Here is a 27,292-nt window from a genome sequence, read left to right on the forward strand (position 1 = left end):
CACTCCCTCTCTGTTTGCTGTTTCATAATGCCTCATAGGATTCCATTCTCCCAGCCTTCTGTGGCACTTTGGTAGGACAATAAACAGAAGGAGCTGTTGACGTTGAAGGGGCAGAGCTATGACGATGACAGTGAGCTTAATTTTCAGAAGCTGAAGTCATGAGAACAGGAGTAGCTCCTCACTCTCAAACAGCCTACCTGAAGGCAACTTCTAACTTTCTCTTAAGCAGCTTCTATTCATTCCTGTAGAGAAACATACACTCACTTAGGTTAGCTTGTCATTAGTACAACCTGAGTCCTTTCCTTTCTGCTTCGCACTGCATCTTGATCTATCTGTGAAAACGTCTTTTAAACTTTCCCTCATCCTTTATATTTGATGGGTCTTCTAGCAGTTTAAACAGAGTTCCCTTCTGGTAGGAAGGAATGGTAGAAATAAATATCTTGGTTGTATGATCTAAGCAAAGATCAGAGTGCTTAATGCTGACAGGATTAGAATTATTTTTTTTAATGGAGAAGCACACTAAAATGGTAGGATTATCCAAGGTAGTTATTCAAAATAATAAAGGATTAATAATTGAGGTTTGTGTACACCCAGAATTAAATGTGCAATTTGCAGGAAGTTTAAAATTGTTTCTAATGAGCATCTTACTGCTGTATAGAATTTAGGAGATTGTTTTGGACTCACTCAGAGAAAATGAGTTCTGGGAACACTGCTGACAGAATGATAATTCTTCCTTTACAAGTGGTTACCTGAGTGGATGTGGATGTTTAAGGTATCCTACTTTACAAGTAGATAGCTTATAATGGATGTTTAAGCCAAAAACCATGTCCAGATAAAGTGGTACCTCGGCTCATGAACACCTTGGTTCATGACCAAATTGGGTCATGAACAAAAATTTCATGAAAATTTTGACTTGGGTCGCGAACTCCGCATTGGGTGGCGACCAAGATCACGACCATCTCCACCCACCCCCAAGTGGGGAGATGGCCACGATTGCAGTTGCATTCGTGCAGGGAAGACGGACGTGATCACAGCTGTGCTGCGCTGCACCCGTCTTTCCTGCAGGAGTATGCCTGTGATCACGTGCATCTTCCCTGCACGAACGCACCGGGGGAGGGGGAGATGGCCAAGATTGCACCCATCTTTCCTGCAGGAGCACAACTGGGATCTCTGCCATCTCCCCACCCCCACCCTGAGCACGTGCGGCCATCTTTCCCACACAATCATGATAGCGGCCATCTCTCCCCCGCCCCCCGCATGTAGGTGTGGCCATCTTCCCCGCTCGTGGTGGCAGACAGACCTGTGGTCACTTGCTGTAAAGCTGATTGAATAATGGCTCCAAAGAAAGCACAGAGCAAGCACGGTGGTAAAATGAACCTGCAGGGTGGTAATAAAGGTGACCAGAACGTGCAGAGCAAGAATGGTAAGAGGAAGGTTTCAAAGAAAATAACCATTGACTTGAAGAAGGAAATTGTAGAAAAGCATTAGTGTGGTATTCATGTGACTGATCTGGCCTCTGAATACATGATGGCAAAGTCAACAATCTCGACTATTTTAAAGTGTAAAGATGCCATCAAAGGAGCTGATATAGCAAAAGGAGTAATGCTGTTTAGCAAGCAGAGGACTGAAGTGCTGGAAGAGGTGGAAAAACTTTTGTTAGTATGGTTGAATGAGAAACAGCTGGCAGGTGATCACGTTAGTGAAGCTATGATCTGTGAAAAAGCCAGGAAATTGCACAGTGGTTTACTGCAAAAAAAAAAAAAAAAAAACCTCTACAAGTGCAGCAAGTGTTGAATTTAAAGCCAGTAGCTTGTTTGATAATTTCCGCAAGAGAAGTGGCATCCACAGTGTGATAAGACATGGTCAGGCTTCCAGTTCTGACAAGGCTGCTGCAGAAGCCTTCAAGAAAGAATTCGCTGAATTCATGAAGGCAGAAGGATACATCGCTCAACAAGTGTTCAACTGCGATGAAACAGGGCTCTTCTGGAAGAAGATGCCAAACAGAACCTGCATCACGCAGGAGGAAAAGGCACTGCCAGGGCACAAGCCCATGAAGGACAGATTGACCCTTTTGCTGTGTGCGAATGCAAGCGCTGATCTGAAGATTAAGCCACTACTGGTGTACCATTCCCAGACCCCTTGTGCATTCAAGGAACAGAATGTGAACAAGGCCAGACTGCCTGTCATGTGGAGGGCCAATGCTAGCGCTTGGGTCACAAGGAAATTGTTCATGGAATGGCTGCACGAGGTGTTTGCACCCACCGTTAAGAAATATCTTTCTGACAACCAACTGCCTGAAAGGTGCCTTCTTCTGATGGACAATGCCCTGACACACCCTCCAGCTTTGGTGGATGATATGGATGCTGAGTATGACTTCATAAAGGTCATGTTCCTCTCCCCCAACACAAAAGCTCTTCTGCAGACCAGCAAGTGATCTGCAACTTCAAGAAGCTCTACACAAAAGTGCTCTTCAGCAGGTGTTTTAAAGTCACTGAAGAGACATCCTTGACTCTGAAAGAATTCTGGAAGAAACATTTCAATGTCCTCCACTGCATCAACCTCACTGACAAAGCCTGGGAAGATGTCACATACTGGACCTTAAACGCAGCCTGGAGGAAACTGTGGCCAGAATGCGTCACTGTATGTGTCACTGAATGTGACTTTGAAGGGGCTGATGCAGAGGTAGTGGAGGAGATTGCGTCCCTGGGCAAGAGTATGGGTCTGGACGTCAATGGTGCAGACATAGAGGAGCTTGTTGAGGACCATAAGGAGGAGCTGACAACAGAAGAACTTGCTGAACTCCAGAGTGAGCAGCAGAAGGCACTTGCTGAGGAGCATTCCACCAAGGAAGAGGAAGACAGGGAGGAGGTTAGCAGTGATGTGATACAATCCATTATGAAAAAATTGAATGAGTCTCAGGATTTCTTTGAGAAGCACCACCCCAACATAACTGTAACAAACAGAGTGTTGAATCTGATGAACGATAACGTGGTCTTTCATTTCCGGAGGGTTATGCAGCGCAGGAAAAAACAAGTGACTATAGACAGATTTTTCACCAAAATTGACCCTGCAGCTAAGAGACAAGGAAGAGAGGAAATCCCTGAAAGAGATCTCCCCAGTGTCTTTATGCAGGGGGATTCTCCCTCAAAACAATAACCTCCCTCCCCGCAACTAGGTTAGTGTTCTCCACTGTACTGTATAGGACATTGTTACTTTGTTGCTCTTTGTCACTTTGTTTCAAATTTTTCTGATTAAAAAAATTGTTATAGAACAGATTAACCTTATTTACATTGAACCTTTTGGGGAAATTTGACTTGGGTCACAACCAATTTGGGTCACAACCAGAGTCATGGAACGGTTTAAGTTCGTGAGCCAAGGTACCACTGTATGCTGGTTTCCATTGCAGAAAAAGGCTTCCTCTCTTTTAACAAATGATATATAATTTTTCTGAGTTAAAAGTTTAGTCTTGGCTCAGATGTATTATATTTCTGCTATCTAGAAACAGGAGAGCAAAACTAACCTGTGGTGAACTATAGTGAACTAGAAAGAATCTAATGATTCCAAAACTGAGTGCTAATGACTTGGATGTGCCAGAAGGTGTCCCCTTGACAGAGGAGGCTTTCTGTTGTATCTGTGCATGATTCTCTGCTCTGTTCTTGCTTCTTTTCAGTTAACATCCACTGGAACAGATGAGTCAGCCATGTCTTTATGTTAAGTACGATGGATTATCTAACCTCTCACAATGCAGAGTTGCTCCAGCTGAAGCAAAGAGGATGCATCACTACATGAGTTTCTTGCTTCAGCTGACCTTGGTCTAGTGAAGAGGCATGTGCAAAGTGGTGACTCTCATAAAGCATTGGGGTGGCTTCTTTCAAGAAAGCCTTTTCAGTGTCCGAGTGAGGTATGCCACTGGATCTAATTCTGAAAAAAGGGTGCCTCAGGTATGAGGAACTTAGACTTGTCTGAGCATAATTCATTCTTTGGCCGGCTCTTTAGCACATCTGTGTACACAAAACAGCCAGCTTAGTAGTATACCTAACCATCTGGAAAAGCGTGCATTGAGATTAATGAGTGAGCTTAGGATTTCTAGCAAGAAAAAGATTCCAACGATCTTGTGCAATCGTGTGTGTGTGTGTTGCTTTGTGCTAACGTTTTGTCCATGCATCTATTACAGTTGAACATTTTATGTGAGTTTCTTGCATTTAGGCTGGAACTTGTAATGATCTGACCATTTAAGGGGTTTGTGGCATGTTGTTTTTCCAAGCTGACTGTAGTGTGGCTCAGAAATGAAAATGGACCAAGCAAACTGGAAAACCTTCAGAAATCTTTGTTTTGACGGAAAGTTTTATTGAATAAGATTAGAAATGAGAATGTTTTCTTCAAGGTCCCCTGTGTTTATTTTACAGAAAGCATAGTTCTGTTTTGTACAGTGATGCCCTTTTAAAATTGTAATGAACAAATTCATTTGTCTTTATTAATAAAGTGCTGTTGATGCAGAAGGTGTTTTACAGAGAAAGCAAAAAAAAAAAAAAAAAAAGACAACAGAGGAAGCGTAGAATAACATATGCCAGGATAATGCTGTTACAGGTACTGCAGTTTAGTGCAGGGTTGATGCAAAAGAGGTAGGGAAAAGCTTTCTTTCAAAGGGCTGGCTGTGAGCCTGGCAGTGCTTTCAGAGGAGGCTTTGATTGTGCTGTCCCCCAGACTCATGCATAGCATGCTGCAGGGGTCCAGACATTGCCATCTTCTACTCATAAACCTTTCCCAGTGCTGTTCATGTCTTTTTTAACTGAGGGAAATTTGCTGGGGCACAGTCCTGTGCCCCCCAGGGTCACTGAAACTAAGCCTCCAGCCATAGTGCTTACATGCATCCCATGCACAGAAGGAAGCTCTGCAGCAGCAGCATCCAACATTACTGCCCCTTTTCCTATGTGTGTATATAGATGAAGCACCTGGGAAGGAAGGACGGACGGACGGACGGACGGAAGCTGAGCCACTGATAAGAATTGGCAACCTCCTCCCTCCCCTCCCCTCCCCCCCCCCCCCCCCCGCCACACCCTCTTCGCCCCCCTCTGAGACCCAGCTGTGCTCCCAGAGAAGTGGCCATTGTTGCTCTTTCCCCATCGGCTGCAAGGGGAGCAAGGGCTCTGCCCTTGAACTCCCAGGACCAAGGCACATGAGCTTGGGGCTGGGACTCTGAACTATCCTATGCTGCCCTCCTAAGATGATTTTGGGGGACATAGGATTATGCCATAAAGCACAGCTGGACAGTGCCTTCTAATGACATAGGAAGTACCTTAAGTGTGATGGTCAGAGTAAGACCTGGCACCTTATTCAGGCAGAGAGTTTCAGGCATAGGGGGTAGCAAGGAGGGATTGAAAGAGACTTGGAAACTACTAAAGGGGACAGAACTGGAGGAGCAAGGACTGTGTGCAGAGAGATACTGGAATGGGAGGGCAGGGAGATAGGGCGGACAAGGGCATTGATAGGACTAATTGGAAAAGCAATGCAAGAAAAAGAGAAAGCCAGTGTAGAGATTTTGTGAGAGATACGGTTGGAACAACAGGAGAGATTATTATGCTGACCACTTTTTGCCAAGCCTGTTTTTTATTCCTTGAAGAAAATAGATGAGTCCAAACAACAGAGTTTTTGGCCAATGAAATAATTCACTGCCAATTATTGTCTGCATTTCATCCAAGTGAATAAATAAATGAAACGAGATGCATTCTGTCAAATTTCAGGTATAATTTTGATAATGGGTCAGGTCTCCTGGTTTTATTGTATTTCTTTTTATGTTTCTAATGTTGCAGCTCTTTTAAATATGAATATATGCTGAAATCACCCATTATATGGAATGTCTTGGAACAGGATTGGCGAGGGTTATGTACAAAGGGCGCTCATATCCCCTGCGCATCCTGGATTTGAAACCAGGACTTCAGGTTGGTTAACTAGCTCTGGTCACAGGGGAACCCGAATAACCTTCACTGAGGTTCACATTGCCACTGTATCCCTGAATTATGGTAATGGTCAGAGGGAGGGATCGGTTCTGTAGAAAAGTAGCTGTGGAGAAGGAGTGTACGCAACTCTGTAGCCTGCCCCTGATCTCTGATCACACTTAATTGGTGGCCAGCTCCAGCGTTTGCTTGGTTTTAAGGCTGTGAAAGTTGCAGCAGGTTGGAGGACCAAAATCTCAGAAAGCAGACAGCTGAGGGCAATCAGGAAATTTTTCACTGAAGAAATTCAAGCCAACTCCAAACAATGAGCCCTGCCATTCAATTCCAGTGTTCACCTCATGAGTGCCACTCTGACTTTCCTCTTAGCCCCCTTCGAGCATTGTCACTGCAACTCCTCAGGATTTAACCCCCCTTTCCCCACATGCTGTGCATCCTTTCCAAGTGTCCTTCACTGCCGAAACAGCTCCTCCTCCAACTGAAACCTTGCTAGACCTATTCCCGAGGGCAGGTGGGACTGTGCCCACTGGTCTGTGCAATGAATCTGTGTGTCAGTGTGACATCTGATAACGCAGCATTGCTGATGGTGTGCAGGGACTGCCTGTGTGCAGCTGTACTTGCTGGCAGGGTGCTGAATGCATGGATGTCAGGGTCCTGAGGAAGCTCTGCATGTCACCCTCTGCATGTGCTTCTGGGAGTTGGGTCAGCATATACAAGTGAGTTCATGGGACTACTGTAGCCCCACCCTCCCTTTTCACATTTCCTGGCAAGTGCTTTGTATGCCACCCTGGTGTCTGTAAGGCTAAAGATGTGGTGGTGGTGGTTTAATGCTTAAAACAAGCAAGTAAATACTCTCTCACAGTCTGACCTTGATGTCAAAGTTTAATTTGCTAATTTAAATGGAAGGGAATCATTTTGACATGCGCAGCAGTACCACAGATCAGCAAAGTTCTGTGCATCTACTAAGGAGTCACTTCCTTACCCTTGAGGGTCTGAAGTTGTGTGAAGTATGGAAAGCAGATGGCCACCTACCTGCTCAGCTTCTGGAGTATCCCTTTCCTCTCCAGTAAGTCTCATAAGCCCCAGTCTTCCTCCGGAATTAGGAGATAGGGAGTGGGGTGAATAGTTCACCTTATGGCCATGTTGTGCTTCTCAAGGGCTCAGAGTACCACAGTAGTGCACGACAAGGCTAGGAATTATGCCACCACCCTCTTCTCATGTTCCAGTTTAGGAGGAGAACTGTGGTTTGCCTGCCTTGCATTGAACTTGAGCTCCTCAGAAATCAGTATAAAATAAATGATTCTGGGCCTTGTAGGCCCTTGTCCTGTACTTTGGAGGCACCGTTTGTACCTCAAAGCCCATGGTGACATCATATTGCCACTGGGGAAAAGGATAGTGACCTGGCCAACACAAATTGTAGTTGGCAAGTCAGGCTGCCAAAATTTGTGGAGCCCTGGTAGTATGGCTGCCATGGAATGCAGGAAAGGGCCCCTTTGTTTGATCTCATTTAGTATTCTTTATATTTTGACAACAAATGATAAAGGACTGTGAAATCATTGTCTTGTAGCATTAGTTACAAAATACAAATGTCTGCTATTTCCTATGTCTAGACTTTTATCTTAGGCAGATTACAAATTCAGGTCACCTGATGAATTTCAACATCTGATACATGGAAACAGCTATCTTGGAAAATTTGGTGTAAGATTTGCCCTGGAATATTCATAAACTTGTAATTGTGAAAAGATGGATGATGGCTTTGATAATCATTACTGACGTCTTCCACACCATACACTTTCTAGCTGCTTGAACCTCAAATCATTGAAATTCCTCCAAGTGAAGCTCTGGCCAGCCAGACCATGTTTTCAGCCAGCTGTAACTCTGCCATACGTTTTTTAAAGTCTTAAATTGCTTGTGTTCCTTCCCACCATGCATCTTATTAGTCTACTGCAAAGTATCAGCAGTGTTCGTTTATAGCTGTTCAAGTTTCTCAAAAACTGAGAGCCAAACCTTGATGTGACAGGGCCAGCATTTCTCCTACTCCTTATGCCTGCCCTATTCAGATAAATCATTGGAGGTAGGAGTTTGCTGGATGTTTACATGCAAGGGGGTGAATGTGTGTGTTGTACCATCCTTCCTGCCTACACTTGGGGCCAGGCTAAGCAGAAAAGTGCCTAAGGCAATGTATTTACATGCTACATTTATATCCCACTATTTTCCCTTGAGAAACCCAAGGCAGCTTAGATAACCATCCTCCTTGCCCCCATTTTATCCTCATAAGAACCCCATGAGGAGGATTGAGCTAAGAGTCAGTGGCTGCCCCAAAGTCACCCAGTGAGCCTCAGGACAAAGGGAGCACTAGAACCTGGATCTCCCTAGTCCCGGTCCAGCACTCTGATCACTATGCTGCACTGACCCACAACTGAGCATGAGCACCAAGGCATGTGTGTATGTGGTCTCAAGCTCTTTTGGTATAATACTAGATCTACACCCCTGCCTGCCACTTGAATGTGTGAATGAGGCCAGCATGCATGTTGGCTTCTGGAAGAATGACCAAAGCCACAGAAAAGATTTATTTGAAAAACTATGGAATTGCAGAGGATAAAGCCAATCCTCCTCCTATTTTATTTTTTTATTATTTTTGCTAGCATATCTGTTTATACATGCCTATGTTGATGACTTGTATTACCATAAAGGAAACTTTTTTCTCTTCAGATCCTCTTGAGAATCTTACTAGAGTTGAGCAGAGGGCTAATTAAACTCAATATAAGGCCAGCATTCTTTGATGATAGGATGCCCTCCAGATGTTTGGACTATAAGTCCTCTGATTACTGACTATTGACTATCCTGAATGGAGGAGATGGGAACTGCAATCCAACGCATCTGGAGGGCACCATGTTGGGGAAGCCTGCCCTGGAGCATATTAAGAGGGACAGAGGGCCTAGAAGTATTCCTTGAGGTCCTTATGTTGCAAGTTACTCGAAACTCAAGGAGTTGATGCCACCCTGTCACTCTTCCAGAGGCCTTCAGGCAGTCCTTTTTGTGGTTCTGGGAGAGGCTTGTTTCCCAGGAGGCCTCTGGTGGATTAAAGAGGTAGTAGAAGGCTGGCCTGCCTTGTACTTCTAATGCAAAAGCCCTGGAAGCTTCCAGAAATGGTAGGTACTGACTTTTCTCTTGAAATTTCTCTTCCTCATTCGACTCTAGGCTTACTGGCCAGATTGTGATCAGGATGGAACTCTGCTTTGTCCCTTAGAGATGATACACAAATCATCAATTGTGAAGAATATGCCTAATGTTTCTTAACTTGGGCATGCATACCTGACCCCAAGGAAGAATGGACTACAGTTTTCTGCTTTTTTAATGTGCAGGAATGTCAAATTGCTGGACCCAAAGAGTGACTAATTTATTAGTTCTAATACTCCTGCTGTTTGGTGAACCTTTGTGCATGAAATATTGTGTGTGTCTGTAATGCTGTGGCTCATTAATACTGTTTATTTTGCTAGATCTGGCCATTGTCCACAAATAATATGAAGACCAAATAGCTAAGGTTGCCATGCATGTGTGCAGTAGAAGTGTGTGTGGGATTACATGGTCTAGCTTATTGTTTTTCATTTTTAACATATGATTTATTTCAGCTGGTATTCTTCCAATATTCCATTCTTTGTAATTTTAAGTTCTTTACTTTCCATGTGTGTTCTTTTCACTTAAGGCTTAAAAAGTATCTGCATCTTTTATAGGTTTTGAAAACAGGGATTTCCGCCTGCTATTATTTACATTTTCGTAGGAATTACTATTGTGTAAGGATGTTACTTTTGCATCCTTCAGCCCAATTAGACTGCAGAACTTTTAATCTGTGCAGTTATGAGCACAGATCATGTGTACAGGTTCCACTTTAACAGCTTAAAGTGGCTTTTTAGTTTAGAATGACTACAGCACACACTTTCTTTAAAGCATTTTTGCCAGCTGAAAAGGCCCCCTACAGGGTTTATAAATAAAAAAAAATTGTGCTCTTATCAGTGGGTTTATAATATAAGTCACAACATAAAATGAAGAGGGGATAAAGGAAAGGGGTGGGGAACAGGAGGCCTGGGTTTTTATAGTTCTTACCAACTTCTTATTGCTGGAAAGGAAACACTTCAGGGAGAAGAAGCACAGGGAACCTCCCAAAAGAGCCAGTAGAACAAACTGCTTCCCTTTCCTCCCTGCACTGCATTCTGTTGCAAGAGTTTCTTCTAGAAGATCCTGGATGGAGAGCCAAAGGCAGCTGCTGTCTCAGCAGGGCTAAAGAAATGGTACTGCTTCCCTTCTTTCCCTCTGCTTCACCCTCCTGAAGTTTCAGGAACTATTAACCATGATAGGTAAACGTAACCTTCATGTTCAGAGTAGTTTTGCATGCCAGCCACTGGGTACATACACCAGGTGAGGTTTGTTGCGCTCGCGCGCGCGCGCTCTCTCTCTCTCTCTCTCTCTCTCTCTCTCTCTCTCTCTCTCTCTCTCTCTCTCTCTCTTTGGCCTTGTACATGAACTTTCTGGAAGCATCCAGCTTGGTAACTGTAGAAAACATGCTTATATATTAGCTTTTATGTAAATCTAATTTCAGCTTACTCTTGAGCAACTCTCAAGTAGTAGAGGTGCAAACATTCTGTTTTGGGAGAAGGTGCAGAATGTATCACGGGTACAAGATGGGTACTGAACTTGTCCTTGCTTTTCTTCAACATTCATATCATGTCCAAAGTCACTTTTGTTATAGAAGCAGCAGTGGGTCTGGTAGCTAATACAGATTAACAGGCTTGCAACATGACTCTGATCTTGTTTCCTGAGAAGTAAAATCCTCTTATTTTATGAGACTTCCTCCCATATAAGCAAGGGTGGGGTTCTGAAGTGTCCACTAAGGCTGGAGCCCCAAATCTCTGTGAGGCCAACTGCCACACCACCCTGCTGCCCATGAGTTTTTGCTGAGCTAAAGGTACAGGCACCATGAGGATCTTTGTTGTATCTGATCCCCTTGGATTAGCCATTTTTTCCCACATGTGCTTTACTTCCTGCCCCCACAAATCTTCCTGCCTATTTTCCCCCTGAAATACACTAAAAATAGGTATGTCTTTAGGAGGGAGTGTCTTTTAAAGACATCCTCCAACACTTTAGAGGATATATCAATTACCATATACAACATTTGTGCTTGTTGTTGTTATGTGTGCCTGACTCCTGGATCTTTTTGGTACCTTGGGCCACCTTTGTAAGTCCTCATGGGACTACAGAGTTAGTTAATTCTTCATGAATTGTTAGAAGATCACTTGATATATAAATGTTTAAAAATGAACAAACTTTTCTGAACTATAGCCCATATAATCAGATGCATGTGTATAAAACACAGGGAGAAAGAGAGAAAATGGTCAATGAGATGTTCTTCATCGTGGCCTCTGTGCATCACACATATGGGTGCTGCGCCTGCGAAGTGCCTATGGCTGGAAAGATTCAAAAGCTTAACAGTCTTGGCGGAAACTCCGCACCCCTCCCCCTCATGGTATAAAAGGGCGGAGTGCCCGCCATTTCCTCAGTCTTCTTGCGACCACCATTTGCTGTGCCTCGAGCCTTTTAGTCTCTCAGTTTGCACACATTTATCCAGTTGCTATTATCTCTTTTAGTCATTACTATTCCAAGTTTTTCCCTCCCTATTAGAAGTTTTTCTTCTCAATTTCCCCCTTTCCCTGTTTAAATATATATATATATATATTGTTCCTCTTTCTCTTTGCTTTGCTATCTTCCCTTTCTTCCTCGATGGCGCAGCATGCGGCTTTCCGCAAGTGTTCTCAGTGTGGGTCCAAAATGTCACCTACTGATCTGCATGACCTGTGCCATCTCTGTCTTGGAGAAGGGCACAGAACTGATAAATGCGGCCATTGTCGGGCCTTTACGAAGCAGGCGAGGAAAAATCGGGAGAACCACCAGCGCAAACTTTTGTGGGACCAAGCCCTACTCCAGTTGGACCATCTGGCAGGCAAATCTGCTCCTCTGTCCACCTCTTCCACCACGCCTCCATCCCGACCATCAGCTGATGGTGCCCCTTTGCCAGAGGGTCAACGTTCCTCTGTATCTCCGCATAAGCAAAAGGAGAAGAGGAAGCATAGTGGTTCGGACAAGTGCTCAGGCCATAAGAAACCTAAGAAGGACAAGGCGGACAAGTCAGCTTGCAAGCTTAAGAAAGCCGACCATTCCAGGCACTGTGACTCGGGTTCATCTGCCCCGTCAATCCCGACGGCTGTCTCGGTACCGACACTGACCAGACCGGCCCTCCAGTTGGCCATGCAAGTGACTCCGCCTGGATCTCCAAGACAGGCTGCACCTTCTGCCCAGTCCTCTCCTGAACACTGGGACGTTCCCTTGTTGGGATCAATTTCCGATGGAGAGATTCAAGACTCTCTTCCAATGGCTCGTTCACCAACTCCCCAACCATCATGCGAGCCTTCCCCAAGGGCTGTTCCTCAGCAGGTGCAATATCAACAGCGTGCCTTGGTCCGGCCCTCGGAAGAATGGGTGCAACCGCCCCACAGGCCATCTTGTTGCAAGCCATGGGATGATTATCCACCTTACGAGTTACTACCCGTCGGTGCGCAATCGTTCCTTCTCTCCGGTACCGAGAGACGTCTCTTTGACTTTGAGGGCGACTCAGTCCAGGCATCCCAGTTCGCCTATTGACTCTTCTTCTAGTCTCCCGCCTCATTACGATTCGGACTTGGAGGACTCTGAAGTGGTGTCTACTTCACCAGATGTGGTGATTTCTACACAGGGTCCCAGCTCACTGGAGGAACCCTATGTAACCTTTGGGGAACTAATGGTGAGGCTTACAAGGTCACTTGAGATCAAGGCCCAGCCCCACTTCGATCCCAATACCGACAAGTTCTACAACACTGTCAAAGGCGAACAGTCTGCTGCCATCATTTTGCCGCTGATTACGACTCTTCTCCAGGCAATGATGGAACCGTGGAACTACCCTAATCAGCCTCAACCCACTTCATGGCGATACGTGTCCATGCATCGAGTCCGTGAGCAGGATATTCCATTCCTCCTGCATCACCCAAGACTGAACTTGATGGTTGTTGAGTCTTCTCAAGGACGTGAGTCCAGGGGACACACTATTCCCCGCGACAAAGAGGGCTGTAAGATCGACATGTTGGCTCACCGGATCTATCCTGCTACAGGGCTTGGCCTCCATATTTCTAATTATGAGGCCACGCTGGCTCAATACCAATATTTTCTAATGCAAAAGTTAGAAAATATCACGGCCTCACTTCCAGATCAACAAAAAGACCTGGCTAGGTTCTTTAGGGGATGCAGGTGGTGCAGTGGTTTAAACTGCTGTGCTGCTGGGCTGGTTGATCGAAAGGTCACCAGTTCGAATCTGCACAATGGAGTGAGTTCCCGTTGCTCTGTCCCAGCTCCTGCCAGCCTGGCAGTTCGAAAGCATGCAAATGCAAGTAGATAAAAAAGTATCACTTTGATGGGAAGGTAACAGCATTCCGTGCACTTTGGTGTTTAGTCATGCCGGCCACATGACCATGGAGACTGTCTGCAGACAAACGCTGGCTCCCTCAGCTAGGAAATGGAGATGAGCACCACCCCCTAGAGTAAGGCATGACTGGAATTCATGTCAAGGGGAAACCTTTACCTTTACCTTAGGATCTTTATTAAAGAGGCTATGCAGGTGGCAGTCCAGCAGCTTTCCACGGCAAGACACCATGTCAACTTCGACTCTAGAGCTCTTGTTGGCACCATAGCTCTCCATCGCCATGCCTGGCTCCCAAATTGCAACTTCCCGGATGAGACAAAATGCTGGATTGAAGAAATGCCCTTCGACGGTTCAGGGCTCTTCAATGCTTGGATGGACCACAAGATGAAGACGATCCATGAGTTGAGGGTTACAGCTCGCCGGATGGAAGTCCCTAATCAATCATGTCATAAGTGGTCTTGGTCTCATCCGTCGTATAGATACCAGCCCTACTTGCAATTTGCAGGCCGTCAGCAATTCCAGCCCTGCCAACAGCATCAGAAGCAACAACAACGCTTCCAACAGAACCAGCATCGGCCCGGACGTGCTCATGATCCCTTGGATGAACACGTTCTTGTATGCGTTTCCCCCAATCCCGCTCATAATGAGCGTGCTAGCCAAGATTGCCTATGACGGTGCCATGGGGATCCTGATCACCCCCCGGTGGCCCCGTCAACCATGGTTCCCTACTCTTCTCTGCCTATCCGGCAGCACTTTTCCCCACCTGCCTCTCATATCTCATCTGATAACTCAACAGTGCGGAGCTGTTCACCACCCAGATCTTCCTTCACTTAACCTGACAGCCTGGCTCATTTGATGATCCACGGGGACCCTTCGGTACTGGCAGATCCCGGTGCTCCTATACTTGCTCGACATCGTCCCGATACAGCCTCTCCTTCCCCGCTACCGATAGACTCCTCGTCGAACCCGAGCACTCTCCATTCCGATATCCAATTCATTCTTCAGTCTGCCCTAAGACCTGCAACTCACCAGTCTTATGCAGCCAAATGGAAGCGCTTCGCATCCTTTGCTGAATCCAATGTTTTTGTCATTTCTTCAGCCTCTGTTGAAAATGTCCTTCAATTTCTCTTATCACTCCATCGATAGGGACTTAAGCCATCTTCCATTAAAGTTTATACAGCTGCAATCGCCCATTACCGTGGACAGGTGCACGGTTCCTCTATTTTTTCTCATACCCTCATATGTCGATTCCTCAAGGGTCTACAGAACCTTCAGCCACCACTTCAACCAGTTATTCCTACTTGGAGCATCTCAGTTGTCCTCCAGGCACTCACTCGAGTTCCTTTTGAGCCCTTGGCAACTACTGACTTAAGTCTCCTGTCTTGGAAGACTGCTTTTCTCGTCGTGATCACGTCTGCCAGAAGGGCTAGTGAACTCTGTGCACTTCGGATAGATCCTCTTTACCTTAACTTTGACAAGGAGAAAGTCGTTCTCCGCATTGATCCAGCATTCTTACCTAAAGTCGTGCCTTCCTTTCATATTAACCAGGTCATTGTGTTATCTGCCTTTTTCCCTATACCAGCTACACCAATAGAATGGTCGCTGCATGCTCTCTACGTCCGTCGCTTCCTTGCCTTTTACAGGTCTCGCACAGAGTCCTTCTGTAAATCTAACCACCTCTTTATTAAATACTCGGACCATGATGAGGGCTCTCCCATAGGTTCGCAGAGACTTTCAAAGTGGATCGTGCAGACCATCGAGCTAGCATATCAGCTCACCAATCTTGACTTACCTGTCATGCCCAGAGGGCACTCCATGAGGGTGGTAGCTGCTTCCTTTGCTTTTGCCGCTGGCATTCTGATCCAGGACATTTACAAGGCTGCCACTTGGACTACTCCTTGCACCTTTGCTAGGCATTACCACCTTGATGTGTGTGCCAGACACAATTGCTCCTTTGGCCAGGCAATCCTTTCTTCTGTTCTTAAATGATGACACCGCCCGCCTCCAGGTCTGGTAAGCTTGTTAATCACCCATATGTGTGTTGCACAGAGGCCACGATGAAGAAAGGCAGGTTGCTCACCTGTAACTGTCTTTCTTTGAGTGGCCATCTGTGCATTCACACAATCCACCCGCTGGCCCCTCTCGGTGTCGGTGAATGGGTTTATACGGTACCATTTCTCTTTGATAACGGTTTCGTTAAAAATTTTTCTTGGGTTCAGCAGTTCCCTGCAATGTCTCTCTCTCCCGCAAGGGGGTGAACGATCGGTCTTCAGTAGACTGAGGAAATGGCGGGCACTCCACCCTTTTATACCATGGGGGGAGGGGTTCCTGCCAAGTTCCTGTTCCTGCCAAGTTCCTGCCAAGACTGTTAAGCTTTTGAATCTTTCCAGCCATAGGCACTGCGCAGGCGCAGCACCCATATATGTGAATGCACAGATGGCCACTCGAAGAACGACAGTTCCAGGTGAGCAACCTGCCTTTCCTGCCAGGTTCATGTGATGTCATAGCATGTTCCTGGTTTCAACATCTCTTTCTATTTAAGTTTAGAAATTATAGTTTACTCTGAGATGATTGCATGACTTTTTGCGAGTTAATTAGGAGATGGGGTGGGAGAAGAGGAAAGTGAATTGAGTTGTAATTGAATGCCCTCAGTGTAATTTGCTAAGAGTTTATAAAACACACTGCTTTTTCTTTCTGCAGAAACTTCAGTGGAGAGCTGTTGCACACGTGGATATGAATGGGCGAGTCAAAAAAACGACTGTAGTTCTCTGCCATTAAACCCTGATTCCAAAGAATGCAGGTAGTCTTCAAAGCAATTTGTCTGCCCTGTGTTATAGTAACAAACAGAAGGTCCCTGTTGATCTTGAAAGCCCCATGATAGGATTTCTGCCTTCACTCCTCCCATACTTGCCTATATTTCCTTGGTTAACCTGGCTTCGAACACTGCATGGCAACATGTTCTCTCTTTACTATTCTTTAGTGTGAAAATTGGGTTTTCTTGCCCTGTCCAGCAATGGTACTCTTAAGAGCACCTTATTTGGGAAAAGAGTTGTTGTCGAGCTTTCCTTTTCTCTCTTTCACTTATACATTTGTAATTGTAGATTTCCTGGCTTGATTTCTTTCTAAGTATGGAAAGAATGTGTTTTGCAATCATGTCTGTCACTAGTTTCTGAAGTTCTGCATTTATATTGGCATTACATCTGTCTCTTGCGCAAAGGTTGGCAGGGAAAAAAAGGTTCCTTGAAGATTCTTTAAAAAGATGAAAGAAAGATTGAGGGGCAGAGAAAAGGGAAATCAGATTCATTGATCCGTGTGGAAGCATTAAGTATGTATGAAAAAAGGATGGCTCCATTATTAAAATGTAATGACCAAATTGCTCTGGTATGTAGGCCTATACACAGTCATCTGGTGGTTAAGTCCCAAGGAACCCACAAGTGTGCCCACAAAGGGGTCTCCAGTGTGGCCCCAGGGGTGCCCAAAAGGTTTTAAAATTTATTTTCTTCATTTGTAATGTTTGTATGTTTCTATAGTTATTGATACATAAGAAAAGCACCCATCTTTCCAACAGTTATAAATAGGTGTAGGGACTAGGCCCACTTCTCTCGAAATATTGCCTTACTGCCTCAGAATCTGAATCAGAACTGGAAGAGGAGGTGGGATCAGAATACCTCTGTGAAATGTCAAGGACAGCATGTCAAGAGAGAAGCCATGATGAAAGAGACTTTGCCATATCCAGTAGACATGAAACAGACATTTTATACTGAACAATATACAGCCTACGATCCACAAAGACAACAGGCAGATGTGAAACTGTACACTAATTAAGCATTTTGTAGTGGTGCCCACAGCGCTTTCTTAAACTCCACAATGTGCCTATCAGTACAAAAAGTTTGGGGACCTTCGCCTTGTGATGCCTTACATTGAAATTAGAAGGTACCTGTCAGTGCTGAGCAAGCAGCACCCAACACCTCCTTGAGCTTGTGTTCTGCATTGTCTCAGTAGCTCTGTTACAGACTATGCCAGTCATGGTTCTTATGACTCTTCAGCCAAGAAACCTCTTCCTAATTCAATCTGACATTTCCAGCACTGATGCATGGTGCTACCACACCTCTCTTGAGGACTCAGTGTCTGGACTGCGGGTCTATCAGGAGAGAAGCTTATGCAATAACCGCCTTGAACTTCTTGCTGTTTCCAAAGCTGTGCTGGCACTTGAATCTTGCATCAAATGGTGACCTGCCTAAAACACAAGAGACCATCTTCTGTATAAACCAGTAAGACTGGAAGAGACTCCTCCTTCACCTTCAGCTCAGTTTCTGGAATTGGTGCATATGTTGCCGCATTGTCCCCATTGCCATTCATTTGTGTCAACTCATTCAGTAGGTCAGGAGGTATCCTTCTCCATCAGTTGCACTGTTGTTGTTGTTAGTCGCGAAGTCGTGTCAGACCCATCGCGACTCCATGGACAACACTCCTCCAGGCCTTCCTATCCTCCACCATCCCCCTCCACTCAAGCTCGCACCAACTGCTTCAGTGACTCCATCTAGCCACCTCATTCTCTGCCGTCCCCTTCTTCTTTTGCCATCTATTGTTCCCAGCATTAGACTCTTCTCCAGGGAGTCCTTCCTTCTCATTAGGTGGCCAAAGTATTTGAGATTCATCTTCAGTATCTGGCCTTCTAAAGAGCAGTCAGGGTTGATCTCCTCTAGGACTGATCGGTTTGATCGCCTTGTGGTCCAAGGGACTCTCAGGAGTCTCCTCTAGCACCACAATTCAAAGGCTTCAATCCTTTTGTGCTCAGCTTCCTTATGGCCCAGCTTTCACAGCCATACATTGCACTAGAAGTGGGCATTCCAGCTATTGGTCTCTTTGCTACAGCACCACATAGGAAATGCCAATCCTTCTGTGGCAGTGCTGGGGAGGCACTCTAACCCTTTCCCTCAATAGTCTTACAAGTGGTGAACAAGTGACAAGTCAATCGGGCTCTCTGCATGGTGGCCAAGGCAAACATGGTTTGCAGCTCATCACCTCCTGTCTGACCACACTTTTCTCCATCTCTCTCAACTCCCAGATCTCCTCAGAATGAGCAATGGGAAACTCAGGCATCAGGGCCTGGAGACTCTGTGTCTAACTGCATGGAAAGTGGGCAACTCCAATTTTCCAGCAAGGTCCTGGAAGTAATAACAGCCTCCTGCAAGCCATATGCTACAGATAGAAGGCTTTCCTGAAATATCTTGCGCCAACAGAACAGGAAACACAATTCTGTGTCTGCTGAATATATTTCTTTGAACTGTAGCAATTTTGTTCTTTCCTCTGTTACAGTTTGCTTAGCAGCCTTACCAGCTAATCGTGACAACACTGAAGGCTTCTTATGCGTCTCAGATTAAATATTACCTTAAAATCCTCAGATTAAATAATACTTTAAAATCTATGCACCAGACTGTGCTGATGTAGCTTTTGGCAAAGCGATGCATTCTTTAGTTCTGGCATGACATCTTCCTCCTCCATCAAGTCTCTTCTTTTCAGTCACCAATATGTGTGAGTCACTGCAATAATGAAGGAGGACAGGTTGCTTGGCTGTAACCGTGGTTGTTCAAGTGGATATCTGTGAGCTCACACAATCCACCCCACTTCCTGCTTCATTGCCTCTCCTTCATTATTCCCATGTTGCAGCAGATTTAGAAACACAGAGGCAGGTGGGAGCCATGCCCAGAGTGTGCACAGAGGAGACAGTTGGAGCTCCTGCCTAAAACTTGGTTTAGTTCTAGAATGTTCTGAATCTCTGTTCTGTGCATAGCCTGCATGAGCATTCACTGGTAAGTGCTTCAAAACCAAAGTTACAGGTGACCAACCTGTTCTTATCAGGATTCTAAGATCACTTCCCAAAGCAACTTCTAAGGGAAGGCTGCTGGGTTTCCCAAGAACCTTATCTTGCCTCTTGGATAGCCAGTCAAAGATCCCTCCTCCCAAAGAACAAATGTATTTCAGTGGGAGGGAAACTCCCAGAGACAGAGATTCAAACATAATGATTGATATTCTGGGAGGAACTGCTAATGAATCTGACAGGTAATTCTTGCAGTACCATTTTCACATAAAACTTTGTCATGAGAGAGGCTAAGGATGATGGTCAGGCTGGACTATGTAGACATTTATTTATTTATTTATTTAAAGCATTTCTATACTGTTTGGTTAGCATAATGCTCTCAAAACAGTTTGCAAAATATAATTAAAATATCCAAAATACAATTAAAAATTTAAAGCAGACTAACCTGCCATAAAACATCTCTAGTCAATAAAAAATTAGCATATATTTAGTAGAGTAGCGAAGAGTAGAGTATATCTACTATATTATTGTATCTATAACTACTATATCTATATTTAGTAGATATACAGATGGCTGTCAGTGCATGATCTTTGTTCAGAGACATTTCCTGAAAGAAGGGAAAGAGGAATGTTGCATTTGTCAGAGCATCTGAACCAGGCAGCTGGATGGGCGCTAGGATGAACCTGAGGGACTGATAAGGCTGTGCTCAGCCACTGCAAGTCCTTTTGGCTCTGGCCTCTTGGTAGAGCAGCAGAAGCGCAGACTGGGAGAGAGTGCTGAGTAGCCAGGGGACTGGTGAAGGCAAGGCAGGAGCTGGGCAGGGGAACAGAGGGCCAGGAGCAGCAGGGGGGAAGGGAGGCAGGGCCAGAAAGGCTACAGGGGCCAGGAGGAAGTAGATGGGTGGGGACACCAGCCTGAGGGGCAGATAAGGCCGAGCTCAGCCACTGCAAGCCCTTTTGGCTCTGGCCTCTTGGCGTCGTCCCTTGTCTGCATCCCTTAGCTGCAGCCCGGGCTGCCCAGGGACTCCTTTCCCTGGGAGGCTGAGGCTGTTTTGTTTGTTTGTTTTGTTTTTAATTGCTTTATTTTTCTTTGTTTGTTTTTGTTTTGTTTTGTGCTGTTCTGTGGTTTGCTTTCCTTTGTTTTCCTCCAATTTAAATTTTATTTTATCCTTGCATGGGTGTGTGTGTTTTTGTCTGGGAGAACTGGGCGAGTGAGGAGTACTGCAGGACAGACAAGGCAGGGGACCAAGATAGAGTCTCTAAGGGGTTCCCAATGGCAGAAAAGGAGATGGCCTTGGCAGGCATGGCCTCCTCCTTCCCCTGGCACCAATCTGGAGCTGGGAAATAGGTTCTCTCCACTTGGGGAGGCTGGGGCTGATGAGGCCTCGGGGGGCCAGCAGGACCCCCAGCCTGGGACGTCAGGCGGCAAGGGGGCCACTGCAGGAGATGCAAGATGCAAGCATGGCTGCCCACCAGCACCGGGAAGGTACGGCGGCGGGTGATTGTTGTTGGGGACTCCCTGCTGAGGGGCACTGAGGTGGCAGTGTGCCGCCCCAACCTGGAGACAAGGGAGGTTTGCTGCCTGCCCGGCGCATGCATCCGGCATGTGATGGACAGAGTGGAGCGTCTTGTTCGCTCCGGGGGTCACCAGCCGCTCCTGGTGATCCATGTGGGCACAAACGATGTGGCCAGGCAGGGTGTGGTTGGGACCACCCGGGACTTTGAGGCCTTGGGGAAGAAACTGAGGGAGCTAAAGGCCCAAGTGGCCTTCTCGTCAATCTTACCTGTCCGGGGATTTGGGCCAGGAAGGGACAGGAGGGTCTCCAAGGTGAATGACTGGCTTAGGGTGTGGTGCCAGAAGGAACCCTTTGGGTTCCTCGACCACGGCACTCGGTTTCTTGCCAATGGACTTCTGGCAAGTGATGGGTTACACCTCACGAGGATGCGGAAAAGGTCCTTTGGAGATGCTCTAGCGAGCTTCGTCCGGAAGACTTTAAACTGAGCCGGGGGGGTGGGCTCAGGACCCCCAGAAATGTGTCTGCACTGGACAATTGTGGGGAGAGGATCAGGGCTCTGGGAGCAGGGTTTTAGAGCTACTGCAGGGACTGACAGAACTCCTACAGAGGGGCCAGGTATCAGGGAGGATGGGAAGAAGGAGGAGGCTGGGACCTCCAAGGAAAGCAAGCGGTGGGAAGGAGTTGAGGTGCATGTACACCAATACTAGGAGCATGGGTAATAAGCAGGAAGAGCTTGAAGCTCTCCTGGGAATAGGAGGGTATGACCTGGTGGGAATCACAAAAACTGGGTGGGATGAAAGGCAAGTCTGGAATGTGAACACAGAGGAGTATCACCTTTTTAGAAAGGACAGGAAGGGAATGAGGGGTGGGAGAGTGGCTTTATATGTCAGGGAAGGGATAGGATGCACTGAGATAGAATGCAGCACAGATGGGGATTTGGTAGAGGCAGTCAGGGTGAAACGTAGGGGTTTTGACAGGGAAAGAGACCTGACAGTGGGGGTATGTTATCACCCTCCAGGTCAACTTGAGACCCTGGATGATGTCCTGACAGGCCAGATTCTAAGGATATCTCGGGGGAGAGACACAGTAATTATGGGAGATTTCAGTTTCCCGGATATTAGTTGGGAGACTCACTCAGCAGTGACAGCCAGATCACGTTGCTTCCTAGAAGCTATAGACGGACGGTTTTTCACACAGAGGCGACGAGGGGGGGAAATATCCTTGACTTAGTCTTGACCAATAGGGAGGAGCTGCTACATGAAGTACAGATTAGGGGAGTTCTGGATGCAAATGATCACTCCATCCTTTGCTTTGAGGTCAGGGGACTGGGGACATGCAGGAGGTCGAGCACTAGAAGTTGGGACTTCGAGAGGACCAACTTTGGCCAACTGAAGGCCAGACTGGGGAAAGTCTCCTGGGATAGGTTACTGGAAGGTAAGCGAGTTGAGGAGGGGTGGATGGCACTCAAAAGGGAGGTTTTGGAGGCGCAAGCCTTGATGATGCCTCTAGTTAGTAAGGTGGGGAGGTGGAGGAGAGTGCCGCCATGGATGCGAAAAGAGGTGGTTAGAGGGATTAGATGAAAGAGGAACCTCCGTAGCAAATGGGTACACCGGGAGGAGGAGGCCCGTTGCAGAAGGATTCTTCGCAAGGCTAAGGCTGATTACGAGCTGAAACTTGCCAAGAATATCAAGAGCAACAAAAAGGGCTTCTTTCAGCATGTAAATAGGAAGAGGAAGGGGAGACAAGTGGTGGGACCACTAAATAAGGAGGAAGGAGATCCAGTGACTGATATGAGGGAAAAGGCACAGATGCTAAATTTTATTATTTATTTAGTTAAAACATTTCTATGCCGCCCCCATCTCAACAAAGCCTCAACAAAGTGGGGCGGCTCACATCAAGAACCTATTTTGCCTCTGTATTCTCCTCAAAGCAGGACGGGGGATATCCGCATAGGAGATTAGATGAGGCTGGGGACTTAGGGGCACAGATTAGAGTCACCCCCCTTGACGTCGAGGGGCTCCTCAGGGCATTGGACATTACAAAGGCTCCAGGCCCTGATGGGTTACACCCGTGAGTACTTAGAGAGTTGGCAGGGGTTCTCTCACGCTCGCTAGCCTTCATTTTTGAGGCTTCGTGAAGAACGGGAGAAGTTCCAGAGGACTGGAGGGTAGCATCAGTGCTCCCAATTTTCAAAAAGGGTAGTAGAAGGGACATGGGGAATTATAGACCTGTTAGTCTTACATGCATTGTAGGAAAATCAATGGAAAGGCTCATAATAATCTAGTGATGCCAGATAGGGAAGGGAGGCTGGTGGCCACACAATACGGCTTCCGCAAAAGCAGGTCCTGCCCGTCAAACCTTGTGGAATTCTATGACAAGGTTTCGAGGTGGCTAGATGGAGGGGATGCAGTGGATGTAGTATACCTGGATTTCGGCAAGGCCTTTGACAAAGTGCCCCATGATATCCTGGTGGAGAAACTGAGGAGTTTTGGGATACACCAAAGCACTGTCCAGTGGATTAGGGCATGGTTGACTGACCGAAAGCAGAAGGTAACCATTAGCGGAAAATCATTGGGATGGAGGCCAGTAACAAGTGGGGTCCCCCAGGGCTCTGTCCTGGGGCCGATCCTGTGTAATCTTTTCATTAACGACATGGAAGAAGGGGTGAACTGTCTGCTGATCAAATTCGCAGACGGCACTAAAACTGGAGCAGTGGCCACAACTGAGGAGCCGGTACTTGAGATCCAGAAGGATCTGGACAGACTATGGGAGTGGGCCGGAGACAACAGGATGGCATTCAATGTGGTTAAGTGCAAGGTCTTGCACTTGGGGCATAGGAATAGCTGTCATAAGTACAGATTAGGTGACAAGTGGCTGGGGAGCAGCACTTGTGAAAGGGACCTCGGGGTACTGGTTGACTGCAGGCTAAACTTGAGTCAGCAGTGTGATGCGGTGGTCAAGAGGGCGAATGCCACCCTTGGTTGCATAGCCAGAAGTATGGCTTCTAGATCAAGAGAGGTATTACTACCACTCTAGTATGATTCTGGTGCGCCCGCAACTGCAGTATTGTGCTCAGTTTTGGGCCCCTCATTACAGAAAGGATATAGCCAGGTTGGAGTCAGTGCAGTGTAGGGCCACAAGGTTGGTGGCCAGTTTGCAGGGGATGGGGTATGAGGCGAGACTGAGGGAACTGGGTCTCTTCAGCCTGAAGAAAAGGAGACTCAGAGGGGATATGTTGGTGACATACAGGTATGTGAGGGGATGTCACATGGAGATGGGTAGAGACCTGTTCTCCCCTGCAGAGGAAGGCAGGACGTGCTCCAATGGAACAAAGCTCAGGGAGCCAAGGTTCCATTTAGATGCCAGGGAGCACTTCCTAACAGTTAGGATCCTGAGGGTGTGGAATGGGCTTCCATGAGAGGTCGTTGAGGCCCCATCAGTGAGGGTGTTCAAAGATAGGCTGGACATGCACCTGGTGGGCATGTCGTGAGTGGAGCTGGCTGGTGCCGGAGGTCAGACTAGATGGCCTGGGAGACCCCTTCTGACTCACTCTGTTTCTATGTTTCTATGAAGAGGAATGAATGACATCTCTTAAGCAGCAAAAATCCCTGAGAGCTAGCACCTACACATGCCCTCTGCTCCCAGGGGTAATGCCAGTGGTAAGTGGGAAGCATTCTAGCAGGCAGAGGCTGGAATACCATGTTAACCTCTTGCAGTGTTTTAGCAATGCTTTGAATAGAAGGCTTCTCCTTCCTTGCCTGACACATTTACCCTTTCCTCACCTTCCAAATCTTCTCATGGACTAGGAGGAAGCAAATAATGTATGTCATTCATAGTATTTGTACAGCATATTTCAAGAGTTGAAGTACTTCATTTACAACATTATCCAACCAGTTGTCAAATGGAATGACATATGACACAGGGGCTTCAAACTCAAGGCACCATACTTGCTTTTCTTTCCTCTCAGCTGTGTTGAAAGCACTGTGCATTATTACCCACCCTTTCTTCTAGTTATTTCCAAGTTGTGTGAAATGACTGAACTATTCACAGGAGGAGCTATTGGCTACACATGCACCAAATTATAAAGCAGAATTCTGGCTTCTTGTGAATCAGCTGTGTGCTGATGATGCAGCTGTTCCACCCTGCTTTCCTCTGTGCTGCTCACACAGTCACCCATCAAGATGTCCAGACCAAAAAATCCCAAGACATCTTACATAATTCTCATGCTTTCAGCCTGTAAGACCCAGACAAGGCAGGATTTGGCTGAAGCACACAGTCAGAATGTTTCTCTTCCCTCACCTTGCAGAAAGGTGGGAAATCTTTTTAAAGAAAATAATCAGCTAGTGTTTTAGGGGGGCAAGAGCCCAGGAGCAGAACATTGTATGTGAAGGCTCAGGCTCAGGCCTTTGTGTCTGCAGGGATCTCGGGTGGTGGAGCTGACTTGCTTTAGAGCTGTTTCTTGTGGTTCTCTGAAATGATACTGCTTTTCGCCTGTCTGGAGCAGCATTTTCAAACTTGGGTCCACTATAACTCCTCTAATCCATTAACATTATTGGCTGATAGGAGATGATAGGAATTGTAGTCCAACAGATCTGGAAAGCACCAGGCTGAGAAAGGCTGGTCTGGAAGCCATATGTAGCTTAGCTGGTGATTGTTACTGTTGCCTGTTTTGACTTGCTATTGAATTATGCTTTATAGTATTTAAAAGGTGTTTTACTTAGGTCATTCTTAACATGGAAAATGTGTACATCCTTATTTTCTAGAGCGGAAGATAGAAATGAGAATGTGGGGGACTGGGGTTCTTTGGTGAAATCTAGATGGGCACTAAATGCAGAAATTCTTGATCCAAGAATTTGGATTCAAGTTGGAGAGATCCAACTTGCACTTTTAATGATTTGCATTGCAATAAATGAGAAGAAAATTTGGAGAACTCTCCAAATGCTATTAGGAATTAAATATGTACTCTCCGGACAGGAAAATAGAAAAGATCTATTCTTTTTGGAGTTCAATATTTTGGAAGAGTTCTGGAATTAAATATTGAAATAGTGAACAGGAATGCAGGGCTTTGTGTCTTTGTAAATATAAAAAAGAGGTGAAATAAAAGCACCCAGCTCTGTTTCTTTAGAGACCTCTTAATCTGTCAATCAAGCTCTAGCTATATTTGTTACTTGGGAAAATTAATACAGGCAACAGCTTAAGAGTGTTGGGGAAAAAACAGTTTGTGAAGCCATAATGCTTAACTATGGCTTATTTTACTTGAATGAAGTTAAGCGGTATGTCTGAGTATTCAGTCTATCATTGAGCTTTAACTTCAAAGCTGAATGAAAACTTGCTTAGGAGAGATGTGAGGATTCTTGATCAGGAGCACCTCCAGACTTTTGTATCACTCTGTCCCATTCCTCTGAAATTTCTCCACCCTTCCCTTCTCAGCTGTAATTATAGTTGGCACAGAGTGTGCCCTGACTGAGCATTAATCTCAATTACCTTTGTAGCAGAGCTTGAGGTTATGGGTAGTATCTAGCTGTGCTACAGCATTAGGGCTTATGACATTGTAGTAGTGTAAACTTGCTGATTCACAATGTAAGAAATGGCGGGCGGGGGGGGGGTCGACAACAATTTGCTGCCTAAAAGCTACATTTTGGCAGCATATGCTTCTTTTTCCAGTTGTCCCTGCAAATGATGGTTCCATTACACAAGTGTATGTTGGTACTGTCACACAGTTGGATACTACCCCATGGTGACAAGTAGGTTTCAAATGTTACTTTATTACATTACATTATATTTATGTCCTACATTTTTCCTGTGAGGGATCCAAGACAGCTTACATAATTCTCCTGCTTTTCATTTTACTGTCACAACAATCTTGAGAAGTTAGGCTGAGAATCAGTGTGTCACCCAAAGTTACCCAATAACCACATTAACCATTGTTGAAATAACCATGCCTAGTTTAAAACTAATCATGGTTGTTGTTCAGTTCATTGCAGAGGTAACACTATGACCTCTGGGAGGCCAGGGTGGCTGGATAAAGTACCTCTAGGGGAAGCTACATCATCCAATGGATCAACTATAACTATATATTTAATCCAAGTAACAATAGGATTTTGGCTTGGTCTGAATATCCCTATATAAAGATATTAACCTTGCCTTTGTCTATTTAACCTAAAATTCTTTATTTCCATTCTCTGTATGGACATTAGCATAGCCGAGGAGCAGTGCTGTCTCAATCAGTTGGAGGAACTGCACTGTGCCACTGGAATCGCCATTGCCAGCAAGCAAGAAGACTGTGACTTGCACAAAGGTAATTCCACCTGCGAAGACAAGATCATTAAGGTGAGAGTTCAGATGTGCTGATTGGACCATTTGGCATAAACCCTGTCACACTGAATGAACACTTGGATTGTTGCCTCTCGGGCACACTGCTCTGTGTTTCCTTCACTTTGCTTTGTTGGTTTTCAAACTGTGAGCCCACAACTCTGGCCTTCCTGGGAAGGAGAAGGGCA

General features: G+C 45.9%; 1 protein-coding gene across 2 annotated transcripts in view; it reads left to right on the top strand.

Annotated features, from left to right (window-relative positions):
• Positions 1–27,292, top strand: part of FBLN1 (fibulin 1) — a 119,328-nt gene that overhangs the window by 5,491 nt on the left and 86,545 nt on the right. For both annotated transcript variants that reach the window (XM_044450842.1, XM_044450841.1), the window contains exons 2-3: positions 16,156–16,255; positions 26,990–27,122. In XM_044450842.1, the coding sequence (XP_044306777.1) occupies positions 16,156–16,255; positions 26,990–27,122 (233 nt within the window). The remainder of the gene's footprint in view (positions 1–16,155; positions 16,256–26,989; positions 27,123–27,292) is intronic.

This window comes from Varanus komodoensis, unplaced genomic scaffold (genome assembly GCF_004798865.1).
Source record: "Varanus komodoensis strain SLA01 unplaced genomic scaffold, ASM479886v1 scaffold69, whole genome shotgun sequence".
Classification (NCBI taxonomy): Eukaryota; Metazoa; Chordata; class Lepidosauria; order Squamata; family Varanidae; genus Varanus; species Varanus komodoensis.